The sequence below is a fragment of the Bos indicus genome, chromosome 1, assembly GCF_029378745.1.
Source record: "Bos indicus isolate NIAB-ARS_2022 breed Sahiwal x Tharparkar chromosome 1, NIAB-ARS_B.indTharparkar_mat_pri_1.0, whole genome shotgun sequence".
NCBI lineage: Eukaryota > Metazoa > Chordata > Mammalia > Artiodactyla > Bovidae > Bos > Bos indicus.
This window is the reverse complement of record NC_091760.1, coordinates 112,153,765-112,177,247: the sequence shown is the minus strand read 5'-3', so window position 1 is coordinate 112,177,247 and position 23,483 is coordinate 112,153,765. Positions and strand designations below refer to the sequence as shown.

Sequence of the window (23,483 nt, the reverse complement as noted above, 5' to 3'; positions counted from 1 at the left end):
ACACACACTTGAGTCACCATTCAACTCATTCTGGGATTGTTTTTTTTTTGCTAGTACTTCCTTGTTCTTACCAGAAGATGTCAATGGAAGTTTTCAGATAATAACCAGAACTCAGTCCTTCTTCAAATGGTTTTTTTTTTTTTTTTAAACTTTACATAATTGTATTAGTTTTGCCAAATATCAAAATGAATCTGCCACAGGTATACATGTGTTCCCCATCCTGAACCCTCCTCCCTCCTCCCTCCCCATACCATCCCTCTGGGTCGTCCCAGTGCGCTAGCCCCAAGCATCCAGTATCGTGCATCGAACCTGGACTGGCAACTCGTTTCATACATGATATTTTACATGTTGCAATGTCATTCTCCCAAATCTTCCCACCCTCTCCCTCTCCCACAGAGTCCATAAGACTGTTCTATACATCAGTGTCTCTTTTGCTGTCTCGTACACAGGGTTATTGTTACCATCTTTCTAAATTCCATATATATGCGTTAGTATACTGTATTGGTGTTTTTCTTTCTGGCTTACTTCACTCTGTATAATAGGCTCCAGTTTCATCCACCTCATTAGAACTGATTCAAATGTATTCTTTTTAATGGCTGAGTAATACTCCATTGTGTATATGTACCATAGCTTTCTTATCCATTCATCTGCTGATGGACATCTAGGTTGCTTCCATGTCCTGGCTATTATAAACAGTGCTGCGATGAACATTGGGGTACACGTGTCTCTTTCCCTTCTGGTTTCCTCAGCGTGTATGCCCAGCAGTGGGATTGCTGGATCATAAGGCAGTTCTATTTCCAGTTTTTTAAGGAATCTCCACACTGTTCTCCATAGTGGCTGTACTAGTTTGCATTCCCACCAACAGTGTAAGAGGGTTCCCTTTTCTCCACACCCTCTCCAGCATTTATTATTTGTAGACTTTTGGATTGCAGCCATTCTGACTGGTGTGAGATGGTACCTCATTGTGGTTTTGATTTGCATTTCTCTGATAATGAGTGATGTTGAGCATCTTTTCATGTGTTTGTTAGCCCTCTGTATGTCTTCTTTGGAGAAATGTCTATTTAGTTCTTTGGCCCATTTTTTGATTGGGTCATTTATTTTTCTGGAGTTGAGCTGTAGGAGTTGCTTGTGTATTTTTGAGATTAGTTTGTCAGTTGCTTCATTTGCTATTATTTTCTCCCATTCTGAAGGCTGTCTTTTCACCTTGCTAATAGTTTCCTTTGATGCACAGAAGCTTTTAAGGTTAATTAGGTCCCATTTGTTTATTTTTGCTTTTATTTCCAATATTCTGGGAAGTGGGTCATAGAGGATCCTGCTGTGATGTATGTCAGAGAGTGTTTTGCCTGTGTTCTCCTCTAGGAGTTTTATAGTTTCTGGTCTTACATTAGATCTTTAATCCATTTTGAGTTTATTTTTGTGTATGGTGTTAGAAAGTGTTCTAGTTTCATTCTTTTACAAGTCGTTGACCAGATTTCCCAGTACCACTTTTTAAATGTTCTGCTGACTGAAGTGTTAAGGGGTTGCACTTGCTCAGTCATATCACTAGAAATAAAGAATCACTACACTTTCTAGGGATCTTAACTCATAGACTGCATAGAGAAATGATGTACTTGAGCTACATCAAGCTCCAGCATGTCTATTCTAGATGACTTTCAGCCAGACTCACCTGTATTTCTTTCTCTGAACTCTTGCGACATCTTTCTGCTCTAAGGCAAATTTCCTGAGAGATTCCTGGAATCCCCTTTTCTTTAGAGGATTTTATGTCAGCTTATATGTAACTATCACCGTGGCAGTGACAGCTTTGTCACTGGGCAAATGGAAAATGTTAAGCTATAGCATGATTTCAGAGATGTCTGATTTCTTTTAGTGACATATTTGAGATCGATTCAGAGGACAGTATACTTACTATGTGGGACTGTAGAGAGTTTAAAAGAGCGGTTTAGGCTTAAGTGTAGGCCAAGGCCTCACAGGACTTGTATTTTGGACCTTATTGAACTTTATTCTAAGGGAGAGTCACTATAGGGTTTTAAGCAGGGGGAAGACTTGAATCACATTTTTTTTCTTTTAATCGCAAAATCATGTTAATCAAGTTATCAAAGTATCACCAATAATGGAACAAAATGACACTGTGTCCTTGCCATTGTATGACATCAAGAGAAGGCAGTGTAAAATCATCACCAATGTAAAATCGCTGCAAGAAAAAAAAGTTTGTCTAGAATCTAATCATGAAGTAGGAAGCAGATCCTGGTATGGGTCATTCTACAGAAAGAATTTAAAAATTAAAAAAATGAAATATCTGAAATTTAAAAAATGACAGTGTCATGAAAGATCATAAAAAACTGAATAATTAGGTTAATTGTGGAAAGTGTGTGGTCTTTGATAAGAGTTCTGGAATTAAAAAATCCATTAAAGTATTTGTGACATTTGGGAGAATTTGTATATAGATACTATCAGTGTTGAATTTCTTGGATATGAAAATAGTATTGTAGTTATGTAGGAGAATGTCTCTGTTTCTAAGAGGTACATGGTGAGAAATAGCTTGGAGAGTGAAATATCTACAATTTACTCTCCAGTTGTTTAGGGGATAGAATGTTACTAATGTTATATTTAGGTGGAGGATGCTGTTAACTGTACCATACTTTCAAATTTTGTAGGTTCAAAATTTTTCAAAATAAAAGGAGGGTATAACAAGTATATGGTGAAGTCAAGAGCTAGAATCTGATTCTTTGATTTAACCCTTTAAGTTGTAGGTTCCAAAGTCATTGAGCATTGTAAGTGAGGTGATGGTCTCTCGTAGAAAAATCTTTAGTGAAGTTGATTCATCCAGAGTACCTGAGATGTTGGATAATTTTGTCAAGAAACTGTACTATTTTTTTAGCTATAGGTGTGGTAAGATTAGATAGACAAATGTGTTCAAACTTCCACTAGCCTTTTGGTAATGAAAGGATTATTCTGAATAGTTGAGATTCTCAGATCACTAAAATAGGTGTTGGTGAGTGTTTTTAAAATCTTTCTTAACCCTAAAACTTTCTAATTTTAACAGTTGAAGGGTTCTAATTTGAAAGACCTTTTAAAGACAGCTACTTGGCTATGGTTTTTCCAGTGGTCATGTATGGATGCGAGAGTTGGACTGTGAAGAAAGCTAGCACCAAAGAATTGATGCTTTTGAACTGTGGTGTTGGAAAAGGCTCTTGAGAGTCCCTTGGACTGCAAGGAGATCCAACCAATCCATTCTGAAGGAGATCAGTCTTGGGTGTTCTTTGGAAGGAATGATGCTAAAGCTGAAACTCCAGTACTTTGGCCACCTCATGCGAAGAGTTGACTCACTGGAAAAGACTCTGATGCTGGGAGGGATTGGGGGCAGGAGGAAAAGGGGACGACAGAGGATGAGATGGCTGGATGGCATCACCGACTACATGGATGTGAGTTTGAGTGAACTCCGGGAGTTGGTGATGGACAGGGAGGCCTGGCGTGCTGCGGTTCATGGGGTTGCAAAGAGTCGGACACGACTGAGCGACTGAACTGAGCTGAACTGAACTTGAATAAACTTAGTACTGATGAAATTCAGTTTCAAAAATGATTTATAAAATAGTAGTTTTCTCAGACACGAACAGAACATTATTTTACTCATGTAAGAAAACTTTTTAAAATAAAGCTTACCCCTTTTAAGTACCAAAATACTAAAGAATAAAATAACTTTGAAGATTATTTACCCACTTTCCTTCTGTGGTGCTAATTATTTTGGGGTTGGAAAAGCTTACATTTTAGTCCTATCTCTAGGCAACCGACATTTTCTTCATCTGTAAAACAAATGTATTACGAGTAAGAAAGTACGTAAGACACCTAAAAGAATAGGTATAGGCTGTTACTTCCCTTCTTTTGCTTTATTTAAAAAATTTTCATTGTAACATAAGACACATATCAAGAAAACTACATAACAGATGTGTAGTTGATTGAATTACGTTTTTACCCAAAATAGTCAAGATTTTTTTTTTCTATGAAGCCCAATAATATTGTTAAGAGTATGTCTTGGGATTGATCCTTTTGGGTTTTAGTCTGATTTTTATTCATATTCTTTCATCCTTTGCATACCTTTTGTCTCATTTAGAAATAGCACATTCCAGTTTTGATCTGGCATTTGAGTTTGCCTTTCTCTCTTGCTCTCTTTAAAGATATTATTCTATTCCTTATTTCCTTTTTTACTTTTAATAACTTTGGGATTTAACTTCTCTGCTTATTGTTTTTCTTCCATTCTAATTTAACTTCTTGCAGTTTAATTTTTTAAATTTTAATTTTATATTGGGGTATAGGTGATTAACAATGTTGTGTTAGTATCAGGTGTGCTTCTTGCTTTTTTTGACCACCTGCGGTAATCTTGTGGTAATCTTAGTTCCCCAACCAGGGATTGAACTTGTGCCCTTTTCAGTGGAAGCACAGAATCCTAACCTGTGGACCGCTAGGGAAGTCCCAGCATTTCTTTTTGCATTTTAGACTACCTTCTAAACTTTCAGATAACTTGACTACTTTAGACTACCTTTCTAAACTTCTACAACTTGATAGAGCTCCTTCTTCTGTTAAAATTATGGCCGTTTGTTTTCTAAGCATTCCTGGCATGGATTCCTCCCCCTGCTTTATCTGGCCTTTCTGTTTTTCTTGGTGCTTCCCTGGTGGGTGGCTCAGATGGTAAAGAATCTGCTTGCAATGCAGGAGACCCAGGTTCAATCCCTGGGTCAGGAACATTCCCCTGGAGAAGGAAATGGCAACCTAAGTATTCTTGCCTGGAGAATTGCATGGACAGAGGAACCTGGTGAGCTACAGTCCATGGCGTCACAAAAGAGTTGGCTGCGACTGAGCAACTAACACTTAGAGCACTTCTGTTTTCCTTATCCTGCTTAATTATGATTCTGATCCCAGCAGTTGCTCCTTGTCATGCATGAGCTCTGACCCACAAGGGAGTCCAGTTCTGTCAGTTTCAAAGCTTCATGGGAATTAAAACCATTCTCTCCTGGAGGCCTTACTGTGCGATCTCCTGCTGCCTCTGCACCTTTGGAGTGGCCATCCCTCCTTCCAGCGCAGCTGCTATTTTTAAATTGGCTCCCTGCTTTTTTTTAAGCTTGTACCTGTCGGTATTTTGGCTTTTTCTTGTTTTCTTTAATGGTGCTTCCCTCACACCAGGGATTGTGGCTGTGGTAGTTCATTCTCACCAGATTGTATTTTGGGGACCTTGGGGGATAACTTGGTATTTAGTTATATATGTCATGGGTTTTGGCTTTGCTGTCTGGTTGGTCAGTGATATGTGGAGCTTCAGGAAGATCCAAAAATGATGCTGTCTAAGAATTTGCAAGATTCTTTTGCTTTATTCTAAAATAGGGTACTGAATATGATTTAGTTTTTACTTAATACTGTTTTCTTACTATCTTAAAACATGAATATTTATTATGATGACTTCAGGTCACTTGCGAAGGGGTAGCCTTTGTATTTACTTTTAAATCAATTTTTAAAATAGATACAATAGGTTTTTTCTGTCTCCTGATGTTGAATTTTGCTTGTCTCTACTATTGATGTGATTAATGAGCTGTTTTTCTCTTTAGGGTGCTTTTTCTAGTCGGTGGAAGGTTTGGGAGCTTAATGATCAAACTGTAACTCTGTGTGAAGTAAGAATAAATAGATTCAGGGTCTTCAGGGAAAGGAACTTTCCCTTTTATCACTGGTGTCCTTTTGCTTTTCCCTGAGTTGTTGAAACTATGCTAGATAAGCAAGTTGATAGCTGAAGTGGAGAAGTATGAGGCAAGGTTCATTGTTTCCTCAGTGATCTCTGATGTCATTTGCTTGAACAGTTTTAAAATGTGCTAAGTAAGCACTATACATTTTTATTAAAAACCCATTTATTTAAGAAAAACTTGTTGATTTAAATAAATAGGAGTCCTTACTATGTGGTAGTAAAATGATTATAAAAATGAACTTACCAGGTGAAACCATGCAAAGCAATCTTGTAATCAATGGGAAAATTGTGATGGTTTCCTTATGTTTTAAAAAGTTTTGTTAGAATATAAACTTCCTGTTATTACTATAAAGAATAGAGATGTATAATATAAAGAAGTAGTGAAACTAACATTTAGTGTAACTTAAAACATTGGAAACATTGAGAATTGTGTTTTATTTTTAAACTACTCTTGATAAGTTTGTACACAGTGCTTCTCTTCACAGTTTTTGTATGCTTTGATGACTTTTAACATTTTATCCTTTGCACTTGAATGTTATGAAATATCTCCAAGAGTTTGTTGTATTTTCAAATATTTGAAGTATTTTCTTGGAGTCCCTTCCTCTGGGACATTGTCATTCTTTTTATTACAACCACTTCCCTCGTTGATCATTTCGCCTTCACTAAAGTCCTCTGCAGCGGTGTCATCCTTGCCACCACCAGCTACTTCTTCTATAACTCCATTTACTTTGGACTTGAAATTCACTTCCAGCATATCACTTTTCATTTCTTTGCTGTACTTTGATCCTTTATTGGTTAGACTGCCCTTTGAATATGTGTAAAATGGCATGTAGATTTGTCACTGGGCAACAAGGAGACGACACAGTTGTACCCTCAGCTGTGTGTTGTGCAGTGACTAGTTGCCAATACACTTTGAAAGAGGGACATGATTGGCCACTGATTATGATGTTCATCTGCTATTTATGTGACGATTTGTGGACTGAGGAGCAAAGTTTGTACTTTATGTAATAGTTAATATGTTAGCAGAAATTGGAGCCATGGTGTTGGGGACTGTTCTTAGTTAACTAAAAGTGTGAAAAAGTGTAAATGTTAGTTGTTTAGTCGTATCTGACTCTTTGCAACCCATGGACTGTGTGTAGCCCGCCAGGGTTCTCTGTCCATGGAATTTTTAAGGGAAGAATACTGGAGTGGCTTGCCATGCCCTCCTGCAGGGGATCTTCCCAACCCAGAGATCAAACCCAGGTCTGCCACATTGCAGGCAGATTCTTTACTATCTGAGCCACTAGGGAAGCCTTTAGTTAACTAAACCCTGGTGTAAAACATGGAATGAAATTCTTACACAACAGAATCATGCAAAGTGAGAACTCTGTCCTTAATACGAAATATCAGGTTGTACTTGGATTTGGTGACAATTGTGAAGATGATAATGGAACTAATCCGAGACACTTATACAGTAACATGATAGTCTTTCAAAAATTCTTTATTAAAAAAAAAGATTAAAAATATTTTTTTCAATAAATTCCTTAACAGGGGAATGTGTGTGTGTATTTCTGTATGTATACTAAGGGTAAAGATTTGAAAGGAGAAAGTTTTAGCATTTGTTGCATTAATATATTCTAAAAACATCTGTTTTCTGTGATCTGATTATTCTACACTGCTCAGTGTTACGATTACAACCTTCATTTCGCGATCTGAGGAATTCCTTCTGGCCTGTGGTTGGGTCCCTCTCACAGATCCTCCTCTGTAGATGGCTGTGATTGTTGCTTTTTTTTCATTACTGCTGTGAAGAGTTAGTGGTGTTGTGAGGCCTCCATTTATTTGTTCACATAAATGGAGAGGGATAAGGGATGAAAGGATTAAAAAACATGCCTCCAGGGCTGGGCTTAAGTATTTTTTACTGTGCAGATTTTACAACTGGAGGGGGGAAAACTATGACATGTATATGAACATACTGAAGAGCATGAAGAAAAATTTTAAATCGCCTACTGTAGCTCCATTTCTCTATTGCCTCTATTAGTATATAGGTGTATATCTGTTTATACATTTCTTCTTCATATATATTCATATACTCTTGTATTTTTACCCAAAATGTTATAAATGTTTTTCATATTCTTTATGCTTCCAAGTGGATTTTCAAGATACATACACATTTTAAAGCTTTTTCTTATGTAAAAATGTGTGAAAACAGAACAGAGACTAAAGTGAGGACAGTACATGTATCACCCAACTTTAGTGATTTCGTTCCCAGGCAATCTTATTTCGTCCATACCCACCTACTCTATTATTTTGAAGTCAGTTCCAGGCGAATATTTTAGTACACTCCAGATAACTATTTCAGCACATAGAGTTAAATTTTTTTTTGCCAAATTGTTCTCCAGAAAAGTGTTCTCTGTGTATACTTGTCAGAGATGGGATTGTGTGTGTTAGTCACTCAGTTGTGTCCGACTCTTTGCAACCCCACGGACGGTAGCCTGCTAGGCTTCTCTGTCCATGGGATTGTCCAGGCAAGAATGCTGGAGTGGATTGCCATTTCCTTCACCAGAGGATCTTCCCAACTCAGGGATCGAACCTGGGTCTCCTGTACTGCAGGCAGATCTTTACCGTTTGAGCTACAGGGGAGTCTGAGATAATATTAAAACACATTAAAAAATGTAGTATTGTTGGTCAGACACATGTATATGTGTGATTTTCCTCAGATAATATAAAAAAACCTAATAAAGTGAGTTTGGGTATGCTTATATACTCTGGCAGGAAACTTTCGGTTCTCATCAGTATGTCCCTCATAGGAATGCTGTGACAGTTAGGGTGATTGTATAGTTCACCACCCAGACTGGGACACGTTTGAGACTTGACAGAGGCACTGTTAGTAATAATGCCAGTGTAACAGACTAGCATAGACCTGTGCAGTGTTTTGGCACAGCTGGACCGTATGCTTACCTTAGTTCTACATAATGTGTGTAAGATGGAATAAACATGAAGTGACTGTATCATGTAGTCAGTCAGTTCAGTTGCTCAGTCGTGTCCAACTCTTGTAACCCTATGAATTGCAACACGCCAGATCTCCCTGTCCATCGTCAACTCCCAGAGTTCACTCAAACTCACGTCCATCGAGTAGGTGATGCCATCCAGCCATCTCATCCTCTGTCGTCCCCTTTTCTTCCTGCCCCCAATCCCTCTCAGCATCAGAGTCTTTTCCAGTGAGTCAACTCTTCGCACAAGGTGGCCAAAGTACTGGAGTTTGAACTTTAGCATCAGTCCTTCCAGTGAACACCCAGGACTGGTCTCCTTTAGGATGGACTGGGTGGATCTCCTTGCAGTCCAAGGAACTCTCAAGAGTCTTCTCCAACACCACACTTCAAAAGCATCAATTCTTTGGTGCTCAGCTTTCTTCACAGTCCAACTCTCACATCCATACATGATCACTGGAAAAACCGTAGCCTTGACTAGACAGACTTTTGTTGGCAAAGTAATGTCTTTGCTTTTTAATATGCTGTCTAGGTTGGTCATAACTTTCCTTCCAAGGCATAAGTGTCTGTTAATTTCATGGCTGCAGTCGCATCTGCAGTGATTTCGGAGCCCAAAAAAATAAAGTCTGACACTGTTTCCACTGTTTCCCCATCTATTTCCCATGAAGTGATGGGACCAGATGCCATTTTGGGATCAAACGAAGAACCAGATCTTCGTTTTCTGAATGTTGAGCTTTAAGCCAACTTTTTCACTCTCCTCTTTCACTTTCATCAAGAGGTTTTTTAGTTCCTTTTCACTTTCTGCCATAAGGGTGGTGTCATCTGCATATCTGAGGTTATTGATGTTTCTGCCAGCAATCTTGATTCCAGCTTGTGCTTTTTCCAGTCCAGCGTTTGTCATGATGTACTCTGCATATAAGTTAAATAAGCAGGGTGACAGTATACAGCCTTGACGTACTCCTTTTCCTATTTGGAACCAGTCTGTTGTTCCATGTCCAGTTCTAACTGTTGCTTCCTGACCTGCATATAGGTTTCTCAAGAGGCAGGTCAGGTGGTCTGGTATTCCCATCTCTTTTAGAATTTTCCACCGTTTATTGTGATCCACACAGTCAAAGGCTTTGGCATAGTCAATAAAGCAGAAATAGATGTTTTTCTGGAACTCTCTTGCTTTTTCGATAATCCAGCAGATGTTGGCAATTTGATCTCTGGTTCCTCTGCCTTTTCTAAAACCAGCTTGAACGTCTGGAAGTTCATGGTTCACGTATTGCTGAATCCTGGCTTGGAGAATTTTGAGCATTACTTTACTAGCATGTGAGATGAGTACAATTGTGCAGTAGTTTGAGCATTCTTTGGCTTTGCCTTTCTTTGGGATTGGAATGAAAACTGACCTTTTCCAGCCCTGTGGCCACTGCTGAGTTTTCCAAATTTGCTGGCATATTGAGTGTAGCACTTTCACAGCATCATCTTTCAGGGTTTGAAATAGCTCCCCTGGAATTCCATCACCTCCACTAGCTTTGTGCGTAGTGATGCTTTCTAAGGCCCACTTGACTTCGCATTCCAGGATGTCTGGCTCTAGGTGAGTGATCACACCATCGTGATTATCTGGGTTGTGAAGATCTTTTTTGTACAGTTCTTCTGTGTATTCTTGCCACCTCTTCTTCTGTTAGGTCCCTACCATTTCTGTCCTTTATCGAGTCCATCTTTGCATGAAATGTTCCCTTGGTATCTCTCATTTTCTTGAAGAGATCTCTAGTCTTTCCCATTCTGTTGTTTTCCTCTATTTCCATGTAGTCAGTAGATGGTAGCTTTTGTTTATTGCCTGTGTGTTAATATGTATAAAAGTCTTTCCTTTAAAGAAGTGTTTTTGAATTAGCAATCCAAAATCCTAAGTTAACATTAAGTTTGTGTTTCTACGTGTTTTTGGAGCTGACAGTGACCATAGTTATTAAAAGTACATCTGATTTTCATAATTAGGAAAGTTCTGTGTTCATATTTGCAGCTGGAAAATGCTGGAGGGGACCTCAAGGATGGCCACCACCACAATGAAGGAGCTGTTGTCATTCTGGATGCGGGTGCTCAGTACGGAAAAGTCATAGACCGAAGAGTGAGGGAACTGTTCGTGCAGTCTGAAATCTTCCCTTTGGAAACACCAGCATTTGCCATAAAAGAGCAAGGATTCCGGTGAGATTAGATTGCAGGATATTTTATTATTAATTTGCTTGGACACTGAATTTTTTAATGAAAATAAAATGGATTGGTTTTAATACAAGACATTTTCCATAGCTCTTGACATTAAAAGAAATTAAAATTAAAGGAGAAGATTATGTTAATTTTATTTGCAGAGTTTAAGAATTTATCATTTGAATATTTTATGTTTTATAGCAGGGGTCCCCAACTTCTGGGCCAAGGTCCGGCACCTGTCAGATCAGTGGTGGCATTAGATTAGAATAAAGTCTGCACCAAATGTAATGTATGAGAATCATCCTGACACTACCCCCACCCATGGAAAACTTGTCTTTCATGAAACCACTCCCTGGTGCCAGAAAGGTTGGGGACTGCTGTTGTATAGGATTTCTGCATCAGACTTAGATTTGGCTGTTATGGTCATTCATTCATCCCAGATTACTTGATCAAAGGGATATATATAATGGTTAGAGTACCTAAATTAGAGAATGCTGTGTACAGTGCGTCCCTTTTGCTTCCTATCCCAGGAGACTAGTTTCTAAATTATGAAGATTTCTAATTTAAGGGCTAATTCTATAACTTGTACTATTAAAACTAGTCAAAATGACGTTCAATTTATATGTAACTTTGTCCTACAACTATTTTTGGTTAATGCTGTGTCTTTTCTCTTGGAATTAATGTTTGCTTTTTATTGATCGTTATTCAGAAACAAGCACCTTAATTAGCTCTCAAGATTTGGTGTTGTATTTCTTCCAAAATTCAGTATGTTTAATTTTTCTTAAAAGCATATAATGTTTTTCCTTCAGACAAATGGTTACCTTTCAGAAACTTTATAAATGTGTATACATTATCCTTTGTTTCTTATTTTTGAAATGGAGTGAATTGTGAATCAGAAAACATTTAACTCTGTTTTAGTTGTAGGATGCAGATAATTTTATAGTAAGAAGGAACGCTTTGAGTTTATCTTATTCAACTGTCTTGATTTGCCAGTGAGAACCAATTTTAAGGGAATTAAAACTGTAGGGAATCTGAATGGCTCTCTGTCAAATCCAAGCTCCATCATTCCCCAAATCCAAAGCAAACAGACAAAAATTCCCAGCAAACTAATTGAAATCAAATGTTCTGGAATAGGTTAACCAATATTGACAATAGAAGTCTGACTTTCTTGTCATCGGATTACCTGATCGTAAACAGTTTCTAGGTCCTGCTTCACCAACAGCTGCTTCTCTCTGTAGGAGAACGGGAACTATAGCACTGTTGCTTTCCTTACCATGATCCTTTCTGCTGAGATAGCCATTTGATCACCCTTTTACTAGAATAAATTTTAGATTTATGACTTGAAAGACATCTTAACCTACCTGTTTTTAGAGCTTGATCTGCTTGATACATAAGCTGGTATCTGGAATGCCTTGAGACTTACTGGGCCTTGTAATTGCAAGTTATTTCAAAATAATAGCAGGGTAGAAATAGAAAACTCAGAAAGAGTGATTAGCTTTTCTCAAGCTTATTGAGATAAGAATTTTCATAATTGGCTTAAATGCTGCTTGAGTTTTATCCTTGACTAAGTCCATTGCTTTTTCTTTTTAATAGTATTAAGAATCTTATAGCAGATTAATGAGGGATGCTGGGCAGTCCCATGGTGGTTATCATTTATAAAACTAAATGTAACATACTGAAATTCTAGAGATCTTGGTTATTGAATATATTTTACAGAGTTTTAGCTTCTGCATTTTTAAGGAGCTAGGTTACATATCTACCCTTAGGGCTAGCCCCATTCCCCTTTAAAATTGTTATCTTAAAGGGATGTCCCATTTATCATCTTGAGTAAGGAGATTGTCTTCAGTCTGTTTGCAAGAGATAAGCTAACGAACATAATGTATACCAAGATTCATGTTACCAATATAAAGTTCAGAGAGTAGGGCTTTTGTCCTCACTCAGATTATTATATATATTTTTTTTAAATTGAGTAATTTTCATGATTTATATTATTTTATTGGATGTATTACAAGTCTGTCATTTTAGTTTATGTTTTTACATGGCAGGCAGCCACTGATTATACAGTGGATTGTAATCCAGATTTGTTTGTAAGTAGATTTTGGTTACATCTTGGAATGTGTTTTCCTTTAGAAATTTGGACTTCCCAAGTGACTGAGTGGTAAAGAATCCACCTGCCAATGCAGGATACTTGGATTTGATCCCTGGGTTGGGAAGATCCTCTGGAGAAGGAAATGGCAACCCATTCCAGTATTCTTGGCTGGGAAATCCCGTGGACAGAGGAACCTGGCTGGCTACAGTCCATGGGCCAGGCCCCAAAAGAGTCCGACATGACTTAGTGACTAAGCAACAACATGCCTGTATTGTATAAGTGGGTGTGTGTGACAAACGGGGGAGCCTAAGTAATCGGAAGGTGCAAATCTTTCTGTGATTCCAGTTATTTGTAGCCATGAGAATGAGTCCAATGTTAGCAGATTTTTTTCCTAAAGAAAATATAGAAATCTGTATTTTTATGTAAAAATCATGATATTAAAGTGTTCCAAAATTTTTTGATTGAATGGGGAGGACCAAGGTTACCTGTGTCAGAAGCCAGCCTCATTTTTCAGCTTTCTTTATACAAATAGTCTGTTCCCAAGTTAACCCATAGAATGCTCTATAAATTCTAATTTATAGAATACTGACTTGGGTTCTGAGAGCAGGGCATATGAGGCAGGTCATGTTGGCTCCTACTTCTGGGTCTCAGGTAGAATTGTTGGGAATACTGGACAGGTTGTAAACAGGCAAAATTAGGTAATTCTTCACATTGTCTGATATTCTTTATTGTATTTTGCTCTGCATAATCCAGGGCCTTCATAATACTTTCACTTGTCCCGCTGTGTAACTGCTTTCCTCCTTAACCTCTCAGAAGACGTGTATTTTCACCTTCTGCCTTGAGAATTCTCATTTACTTCCTCCACTGATGAGGAAAACAAAACAAATTCAGGCTTACCTTCATAGATTGAGACATTGGTTTTATATGTTTGGAAGTTTGTGCTTATAAACAAGTGACTGTTGAATTGGTCAGCTTTCCCATATTGCAATAAAACAGAGTAAAAATAGCTGTGTAGGGGATTCCCTGTCAGTCCAGTGCTTGAGACTTCCACTACAGGTGGTATGGAGCATGGATTTGATCTCTGATTGGGGAACTAAGATCCCACATGTCACACAGTCCAAAAGAAAAAAAAAAAAAAAAGCTGTGTAGGAGACTATTAATTAGCTGTGATAAAATCTGGATCTGCTGTGGTATACTAAAAACATAACAAAATCTGAGTCTGTATTGAGTTTCCCTCAGTGGTACAAGCAAGAGAGGGCATAGACCTTGTATAAAAATTAACAAAGATTCTTCGTTACTGTCTTCTTTAAATCCACAGTGCTATTATCATCTCTGGAGGGCCTAATTCTGTGTATGCAGAGGATGCTCCCTGGTTTGATCCAGCAATATTCACTATTGGCAAGCCTGTTCTTGGAATTTGCTATGGCATGCAGGTACATACATCTGTGAATTTGCCTTAAGTTAATTTGTTCTGCTTGTGACTCCTACTGTTTTAGTGTTTTCTGTCTTTAGAGCATTTAGGATATTTAGTTGTATGAGAGAATTTGTTCATATTAAAACTGTTTATGAATTGCCACACTAGTATGGCAAAACTGATTTGAGTGGGGATTTTCAAAGGAGAAACTATATGTATTACTGCTTACAACAAAACCCTGTCCATTATAAAAAAAATTTAAATATACATGAAATATTTAATATATACATGAAATTTAAATATACATGAAAGTTGAAGTAGTAGTTCAGAAAGAGCTCCTTTTACATTTACTCAATTCCCTAATTATAACATTTTTAACCATTTTGAGAGTAATTTGCAAACATGGTGTTCTGTTACTTGTTGTATAAGTACTAGAATTCTGTCTTACATAACCACAGTATGGTTATCAAAATCAGCAAGTTAACATTGACTTGGTGTTCACATCTGATCCACAGACTGCATTAACATTTCACAGGCTCATTAATGTCTCTTAAAAGTCATGAATTCAATCTAGACCATGTGTTGTATTTAGTTGTCATGTCTCTTTACATTCCTTTAGTTTGGAATCATTTCTCAATCTTTCCTTCTCTTTCATGACCTTGCCAATTAAAAAAAAAAAGTGCATTCCCGTTACCTTGTAGAATAGTCTTCAGTTTTGGTTTGTTTGATGTTTCCTCTTTGTTAGATTCAGGTTATATGTTTTCGGCAGGAATAGCACAGGAGTAATGTGCTCGTGTTTCTGGTGGCTCAGTGGGAAAGAATCCCCTGCAATGCAGGAAACATGGGTTCGATCCCTGGGTTGGGAAGATCCCCTGGAGAAGGAAGTGGCAACCCACTCCAGTATTATGCCTGGGAAATTCCATGGACAGAGGAGCCTGGCATGCTGCAGTCCCTGGGGTTGCAAAAGAGTCATATATGACTTTGCAAAACTAAACAGCAAATGCTGTGCTCTTCTCAGCATCTCATTAGAAGGCTGCTGCTGCTGCTAAGTCGCTTCAGTCATGTCTGACTCTGTGCGACCCCATAGACGGCAGGCCACCAGGCTCCCCTGTCCCTGGGATTCTCCAGGCAAGAACACTGGAGTGGGTTGCCATATGTCAATTAATCTGTGATAGGTGGTTTTCCTTTAGATTATTTGGTTAAGGTGGTGTCTGCCAAGTGTCTTCACTGTAATGTAAATTAGGTATATGTAGGGTAGTGGCCAAGATAGTAGAGTAGGAAAACCCTGAGCTCACCTTCTCTCTTGGGCACAGGGATCCTATGCCAGGAAAATGAGCCCCCAGAACATTTGGCTTTGAAGGCCAGTGAGACTTACTTTTGGGAGAGACAAAGGGTCATGGGAAATAGTGATTCCTTTCTTAAAGGGCACCCACAAAAACTTACATGCTCCAAGACCCAGGGCAGATGCAGTAATTTGGAAGGAGACTGGGTCAGACTCACCGGCTGATCTTAGAGTCTGCTGCAGAGGCAGGAGCGACTGGAGCTCACCCTAGGGACATGGGCGCTTGTGGCAGCCATTTTGTGAAGCTCGTGCTGCCGTGAGGAGCTGCTGCTGGTGCCATTTTTGTGTCCTCCTCATTTTAGTAAGTGAGCAAAACAGTGCATTCTCTTTTTTTAAACAGTCTGGTTGAAACCTGTGTACTGATATGAATAATGCTCAGAGGGAATCTGTTCAAAAGTTAGAAAGTGAACAGACCAATATATTTTCTTCTGGCTATCTCTGGAGCTTTCAGTAAAGGAAGGAAATATAAATCAGTGTTCATGTAAGAATGTGAATATTTTTATTTCTATTCTTAATACAGGGCAGAATATTAGAAGTTGCTGGTCTGCAAAACAGCTTTAGTTGATTTTGTTTCTTTCTAATTGTTACGATTTTCCATTATAACATAAAGAAGAGTCTTGCAGGATATTTTTTTAGGACCCACTTAGAGTGAAATAGGTGTGAAATATGCTCCTTTAATATAAAATGATAGTGGCTACTTGTCCATTTTGCCAGTACCCCCTTGTAATTGTGAGGCCACATTTTCTGTCATTCAGGATGGATCTGTTGGTAGCCAGAGCCAGGTCTGTTTATGTTAAATGCATAAAAAAATTGCCTACTGCTTTCATAGGAGGATAATGGAATAGAATGATCTTGTTCCTTTGGGCAGAAATTATCTTTCTATAAAATGCTGATATAAATAATGCCTCGTAGCTAACGTGCAGTTTGTAAAGGACTAACACTTCCTAGAGACTCTTGATTGGGTAATGTTAGCACCAAAGGCCTCCCTCTAGTGTATACGTTTGCCCCCTCCATGGCAGCCTGAAATCTTATGTACTGTCTTTTCCCATTAACTCTTGAGTCTTACTGATTGCTTCCTGGTAATTCTTTGCTTTGGAAGAAAAAAGTCTGTCCTGCTCCTTGAACTGTTTATTTCTATTATGGTTTATCCGTCACTCAGCATAAGAAATAGAATATTAGTAGAACTTTTGAAACTCTCTTTGTACTTTTTTCCAATCCACATTGTTCTATCTTCCAGCAAGAGGTAAGTAACACTTTTATTGAATTGTTATTCATTCCCTTTCTTTTCTTTATAGATATATACACATTGTATTTCTAGATAATATATTATCTAGTTTTGTCTGTTGATCTTCATGTAAGTGAATTCATGCTTTGTGTAGTTCCAGTTTTGGTTTTGAAAGTCACTAATTTTAAGTTATTTTCACTACTGAAATTATTGTTTGAATGTAGTGATACATTCAAGTGTATCGCAAATAGTGATATATTCGACTGTTAGCGTTGCTGGTCTTTTTCCAAGTTTTTGCAGTTACAGATGCTGCCATGAATATTTTTGGACTTTGGTATTGTACATACACAAAATTTTCTCTAAGCTAACCATTAATTGAAATGCTGAGTCTCAACTTCACTAAGAACTATTTTCCCCCAATATACCTTCCCACAGCAGTATGTAAAAATTCCTTTTGCTCTATATCCCTGCAGGCCTTGACAAGGTTAGATTTTTTTTTTTTAATTTGCCTAGCTGAAGAGGTGTTAAATGACATGTTGTAGTCTTAATGGTCATTTTCCTTATTTTAAGATTCATGGATTTATTTGCCATTAGTCATTAGTGTCTGGTTTGCTGTAAAGATTAGTCATGATTTTTGCACATTTTTTGTTGAATTTTAAAATTGTTTTTATATATGCTAGATGCTAAACTTTTGCCAATTATATATATTGCATATACCTTCTAGATTCTGACTTCTCTCTTCACTATAGTTTCATTTTTTTAAGAAAACATCTCTATTACAAGCATTTGGTTCCTTTATATACTGTCACACAGATTTTGTTAAATTTTTTGTTGGGAGAATTTCCTTTCATTTCCCCCTCCCAAATCTAAGATTTATTTTGAAATCTTGACATACAAGACAGATAAAAGGGGAGCTGACCCAATTGCAGCGGTAAACCTGCTAGACCTACAGGGCTTTTGTTGTTGTTTGAGGCATTTAGGACCTCAAGGTTAGCATGAATCCAAAGCAGAAGCCATTTCCTTAAGTCAAAAAAGAATATTAAAACAAAATTTTAACCAAGTAGAGTGTTCTGCTTTACATAAAGTTATTCCCTCTCCCCTCTGCCACACACAGACGCTTAGCTGATCCTTCAGTTCCTTGTATTTTCACTTTTACCTAGCATACATGCATACATAAGTTAGGAGTCAAGAATAAACATGAAAGCCTTCTGAACAGGTGAGATAGCTCTAAATTTTGCTGCAAGCCTTTGGCTTTATAAAAACCTTTAATTTAGACTTTGTGGAGTTTTAAACTGTGTTGTGTTCCAGCAGCTTTGGTCAGCTTGACCATTCAGCTGTCTTCTGATTAAGAACTGGAAATTTAGAGGAGGCAGAGGCACACAAGGTTCATCTGGTACATAGAGGAAAACATTCACTTTTCATTCAGCAAATTGAATGACTGCTCTGGGCCACATACTTAGCTAGGCCACTGGTACTGTGACCAGACCTGAAGACATGGTGGGGAGAGAATATTGCTAATTCTACATTGCTAATCACACTAGCTTAAATGGCTTGAGTAGAGAATAATGGGAAATATGAAAAGTGGAGTTAGATGGAGGCAGTGCATTGAAAAGTCTTTGTTGAGTATAAGGGACTTGGACTTTATCCTGTAGACAGGAGGTCAGCAAATTACAGCCTGCTGCCAAAGCTGGCCACTGCCTGATTTTTGTATGACCAGCAAGCTAAGAATGGTTTTGATGATTTTAAAGTGATTTTTATGGTTGGAGTTGAAAAACATTTTTAAAAAAGAATTGTATGCTATGACATGTGAAAATGAAATGAAATTCAAATTTCAGTGTCCATAAATAAAGTTTATTGGAACATCATCATATCCATTCCTTTAAATATCTGTGGTTGATTCTGTGCTTCATCGACAAGAACTGAGTAGTTGCTTCAGAAACAATAGGGCCTACAAAAACTAAAATACTTATTCTCTGGTCCTTTACAGGAAAAATTTGCTAACCCAAATATAGATGATAGCCATTAAGAATTTAATCATGGACTAACACAGTCATATTTATATTTTAGTAGCTGACATTCATCGATCTCTGGAAGATGGGCACTATTAGAGGCAAGGGGACTGATTAGACTGCAGCAGTGTTTCTTCAACTATGTGTTTGTTAAGATGCTGCAGAAAGTGTTTGACGTATGAGTCTTTAGTTTGGGAAGTACTGGGTTAAACGGGTTAGGAGGTGTTTTTTTTGTTTTTTATTTAATTGCTGGACTTCATGCAGACCTTTATTGCAGGAAGTTTTATAGTCAATGTCTAACAGGAGAATGTAGAGGGCAGCATTTGCTGATGCATATTTGAAGAATATGCCATTGTGCATTGCAAGAATGAACACATGTTTAGCCCTCTTCCTGTTTTTCTGTTGGGTGCTGGGTACACCTACATAGTGTATCATTGTGGCAGATATCTTACGACACCTGTTGTGGAACAGACATAATGAAGATAGGTTGTATTGATTTTATCAATGCAGATTTAATGTTCCTAAAAATCCTGTGTATATCTGTTTTGTGTTGGAAGAGTTTAGGCATATGTAAATGATGAAGAAGATTGACACAGAAGGGTCAGACTGGAGAGACTACTTAAAACAAAAGTCTATAGGTGGATGGGATTTGAACAAATTAAAGACCAGATTATATTGCTTATCCCATCTCCACAGCACAGCCTTCTGTAGACTTTCAGACTGACTGTTCCTTTGGGGCCAAAGATTAAACAGTTTGGAGGAATTTATAGCTGCTAGTTTTAATACCAACTGGGTACTTTCTGAGTTCAAAGAGTGTTTTAAAATGCTTTAAAAATTAAACTCAGATATTAAAGAAATACTTATCTTTTATAAAGAAATCTTTATTTTTAACAGAGGAATTAAAGTATGTTAAATGGAAAATTTGCCAGTGTTTAATAAAAATTAACATTAGATCAAATTCCTAATCTAGTTTTGCAACTGTTCCTTTTAAGAACTAGATAATTATATATAATAATAACAAGTAATTTACAGTTAGCAAACTTCCTGTATTTTGAAGGCACAAACATAACAGCTATCCTAAGAACAAGAAATAAAAATTTTTAGTGTAAGAAATTGGGTAATTTTCTTTTGAATTATATTAACCTCAATTTATTTTCTCCTGGAACAGATGATGAATAAGGTATTTGGAGGTACTGTGCACAAAAAAAGTGTTAGAGAAGATGGAGTCTTCAGTATTAGTGTGGATAACACATGCTCCTTATTCAGGTATGATAGATATTTTTATATCAGTAAGAATGTTAGAGGAGTAACTTACAGCTGGGAATGTTATTCTTCAAAATTGGAGATTCTGTAATTCTTAGACAAAATTAAGGCCACGGCATTGGCCAAAGGTATTGTCATATTTGTTTTCCAATTGAGTGTCAAGACAGAAGAGGATGGTGGTGATGCTAATTAGGAATAAGAAAAGCACTTAATGACAGAATTGAAAAGCAGTTGTGCAGTCTTAAACCCCTATTTGGGATTGCAGATGGCGATGCCAACATTTGTAGTTTTCCCTTTTCACTTTTTAGCAGAGCATGATTCTAAATATTAGTATGACAGATGTGACAGACAATGCTTTAAACTGCCTGCGTTTGTACACATCTTCTTCTACCATGTTCTTTCTCTGGGTGCTTAACTAGCTACCCATTTGCTGGCCTCATTACTAAATATGTATTGCACTTTTTGTACTGAGCATAAGTATATCTTGTGTACTGTCTTTTTAATATAGTGAATGTATTAATTGATTTTATTGCTGGTTGATAAGGCAATGGAACCCCATTCCAGTACTTTTGCCTGGAAAATCCCACGGATGGAGGAGCCTGGTAGGCTGCAGTCCATGGGGTCGCTAAGAGTCAGACATGACTGAGCAACTTCGCTTTCACTTTTCACTTTCATGCATTGGAGAAGGAAATGGCAACCCACTCCAGTGTTCTTGCCTGGAGAATCCCAGGGACAGGGGAGCCTGATGGCTGCTGTCTGTGGGGTCACACAGAGTCGGACATGACTGAAGTGACTTAGCATAGCATAGCACAGATAATAGTTTAGGTGTATTAGCTCTAATGTATTTAAAGATTGGTGAATGAGCTGTTCATTAGCTTTCTAGAATCATTTATAAATCTTCTGCTTTACAAAAAACCAGGTGAGTTTTCATTCAGCTTCCTGAAAGACTAGAAAACTTAAATTTTAGTCACTTTCTTTCTTTCTTTGGGTTTTCCCATGTTTTGGGTATAACCCACTTAGGTGGACAGTTCATTTTTCTTTAAAAATCACATTTCTCCCTAACTGCATTAAATCTATGAAATGTAGGCTGGTGTCAGTTAATGTGCATATGTGGTTTATTATCATTTCTTGTAACTGTGCTAATTATCTTTATAGATTTGTTTTATTAACATATATTCTTACATCCTCCATAGAGTTGTACCTAAATTAATTCTTAATGGATAGTGTTCTCCAAATTGGACAAATCAGTTTTAAAATCCAAGTTAAGACCTTTTGTCTAAAATGGAGAAATCCCAGTTTTTACACAAAACTGGCTGTGGCTGGCTTTTCTTTAATATTAGAACAAGAATATCAGTATTCAGAGATTCTCATTTTCAAAGTGATATTAATAAAAAAGCAACAGTTGCTCAAAATAATTTTATGAACTGAAGCTACTCATTGCCAAAATACGTTTTTGAAATCCATTTCTTGTTCTACTTTATAATGGAGAGGTGTTGCTTACATTCATCTGTATCTCTAACAAATTCTTGAGAACTACTTCAGGAATCTTGCTGGTGGAATGTGATACTACAAGAGACTTTAAAGATCTGATTAAGATTTAAAGTTTTTCTGTCTTGACAGTTCTAAAATCCTGGTACTCAATTACAGCCTACACTAATCCTAAATAACAATGAACAGTGATGACAGTAACAACCCCCCCAAAACATCCTTTTGGTTTTAATGTACTTAATCTTCTTGCTTTATTCTTAATTTTTGTTTCTTAATATTATTTAATACAAAGTCCTTATTCAAATTTTTTCATAATATAACAAATATGTTTTATAAAATTCATTCGTTTACATCAAGGTCCAAAGTCTGCACAGTTGGTTTGATAAATGTTACTTACATCTGTTTTAAACCATGCCATTAATTACTTCTGTTCTTAAGATTAATTCCAGTAGAGATATAATTTTGAAACCATGATAGCCTCTTGAAACTGTGTGTGTGGTTATACCACCAGCTTTATATATTCAGTTTCAGTTTTTATGGATTGCCTTTTCCTGGTATTTATTATTGTTATTGGCTTTATAATGAATAGAGTAAATTTAAATTCTAGCAGTGTTGTGCTGTTACCTACTTTCTCTGTTTTGTTGATTTATGCATAGAAGCTAGTAACTTTTAAAGCAAAAAACTACCAGTTTATAAGATGAATTAAGTTCTAGGAATCTAATGTAAAGCGTGATGACTACAGTTAACAACAATGTATTGTATATTTGAAAGTTGCTAAGAGAGTAGAGCCTAAATGTCCTTACTACACACAAAGAATGGTAATTCTGTGAGGTGGTAGATGTGTTAACTAAATTAGTGGTAATCATTTCACAGTATATAGGTGTATCAAATTATCACATTGTACACCTTAAACTTACAGTGTTACAAGTCATTATATCTCAGTAAAGCTAGAAAAAAATAAAGCAAAAGACTCCATTAATCGTGTCTAATAAAGCTATTTGTATATTGTTTTATTTTTTATTTACTTAGGGGTCTTCAGAAGGAAGAAATTGTTTTACTTACCCATGGAGATAGTGTAGACAAAGTAGCTGATGGATTCAAGGTTGTGGCACGTTCTGGGAACATTGTAGCAGGTAAAACTTCTAAAACTTTTGAAGATTTTCTTTTTAAAAGTTTATCTGAAAAGTTTATAAACATGTTTCTGTATGTGATACTGTTTTTGATGTTTCTTAATTTTTTTAAAGATACTGTAAATGTCAAGGTCAATTGTTAACTCATGAAGGATATTTAATATTAGAAGGATTATCTAGAAGTCACTTACTAGTTTGCTCTGAAATACTTTTAAAATTGTTTATTCTACTATGCTTTTCAAACATAAATATATCTGTTGTAACTCAGGAAAGTTTTGAGAACCGTTTACCTCTCTAGCATGTACAGCATGCTAGAGAGGTACAGATAGGTACATTTTTAGGTACAGATAGGCATGTATCTTGGATGTCTGTAAAACATCAGACTAAGCATTCAGAGCATTGCTCTGAACCAGGGTAACCTGTGGGTCAAATCCAGCCTACAGACTGTTTTTTGTATGTTCAGGAACTAAGAATGCTTTTTATATTATTTAAGGGTTATAATAAATGACAGGGACTGTATGCATATGTCCCACCAAGCTTAGTTTATAACATCCAGCCCTTTGTAGGAAGTTTGCTAGTTAATGCTCTAAACAATTTTTTGTTCTGTTTTTCTTGAAGAGGAGTTGATGTTCTGGCAGTTTGTCATTTTTTTTA

The 23,483-nt window shown here is 37.0% G+C and overlaps 1 protein-coding gene across 3 annotated transcripts in view; it reads left to right on the top strand.

Moving 5' to 3' along the window:
- The window catches only part of GMPS (guanine monophosphate synthase), a 72,022-nt gene that overhangs the window by 17,907 nt on the left and 30,632 nt on the right, over nucleotides 1-23,483 (top strand). For all 3 annotated transcript variants that reach the window (XM_070792694.1, XM_070792701.1, XM_019960473.2), the window contains exons 2-5: nucleotides 10,688-10,869; nucleotides 14,277-14,391; nucleotides 20,117-20,214; nucleotides 22,729-22,832. In XM_070792694.1, coding sequence (XP_070648795.1) covers nucleotides 10,688-10,869; nucleotides 14,277-14,391; nucleotides 20,117-20,214; nucleotides 22,729-22,832 — 499 coding nt within the window. The remainder of the gene's footprint in view (nucleotides 1-10,687; nucleotides 10,870-14,276; nucleotides 14,392-20,116; nucleotides 20,215-22,728; nucleotides 22,833-23,483) is intronic.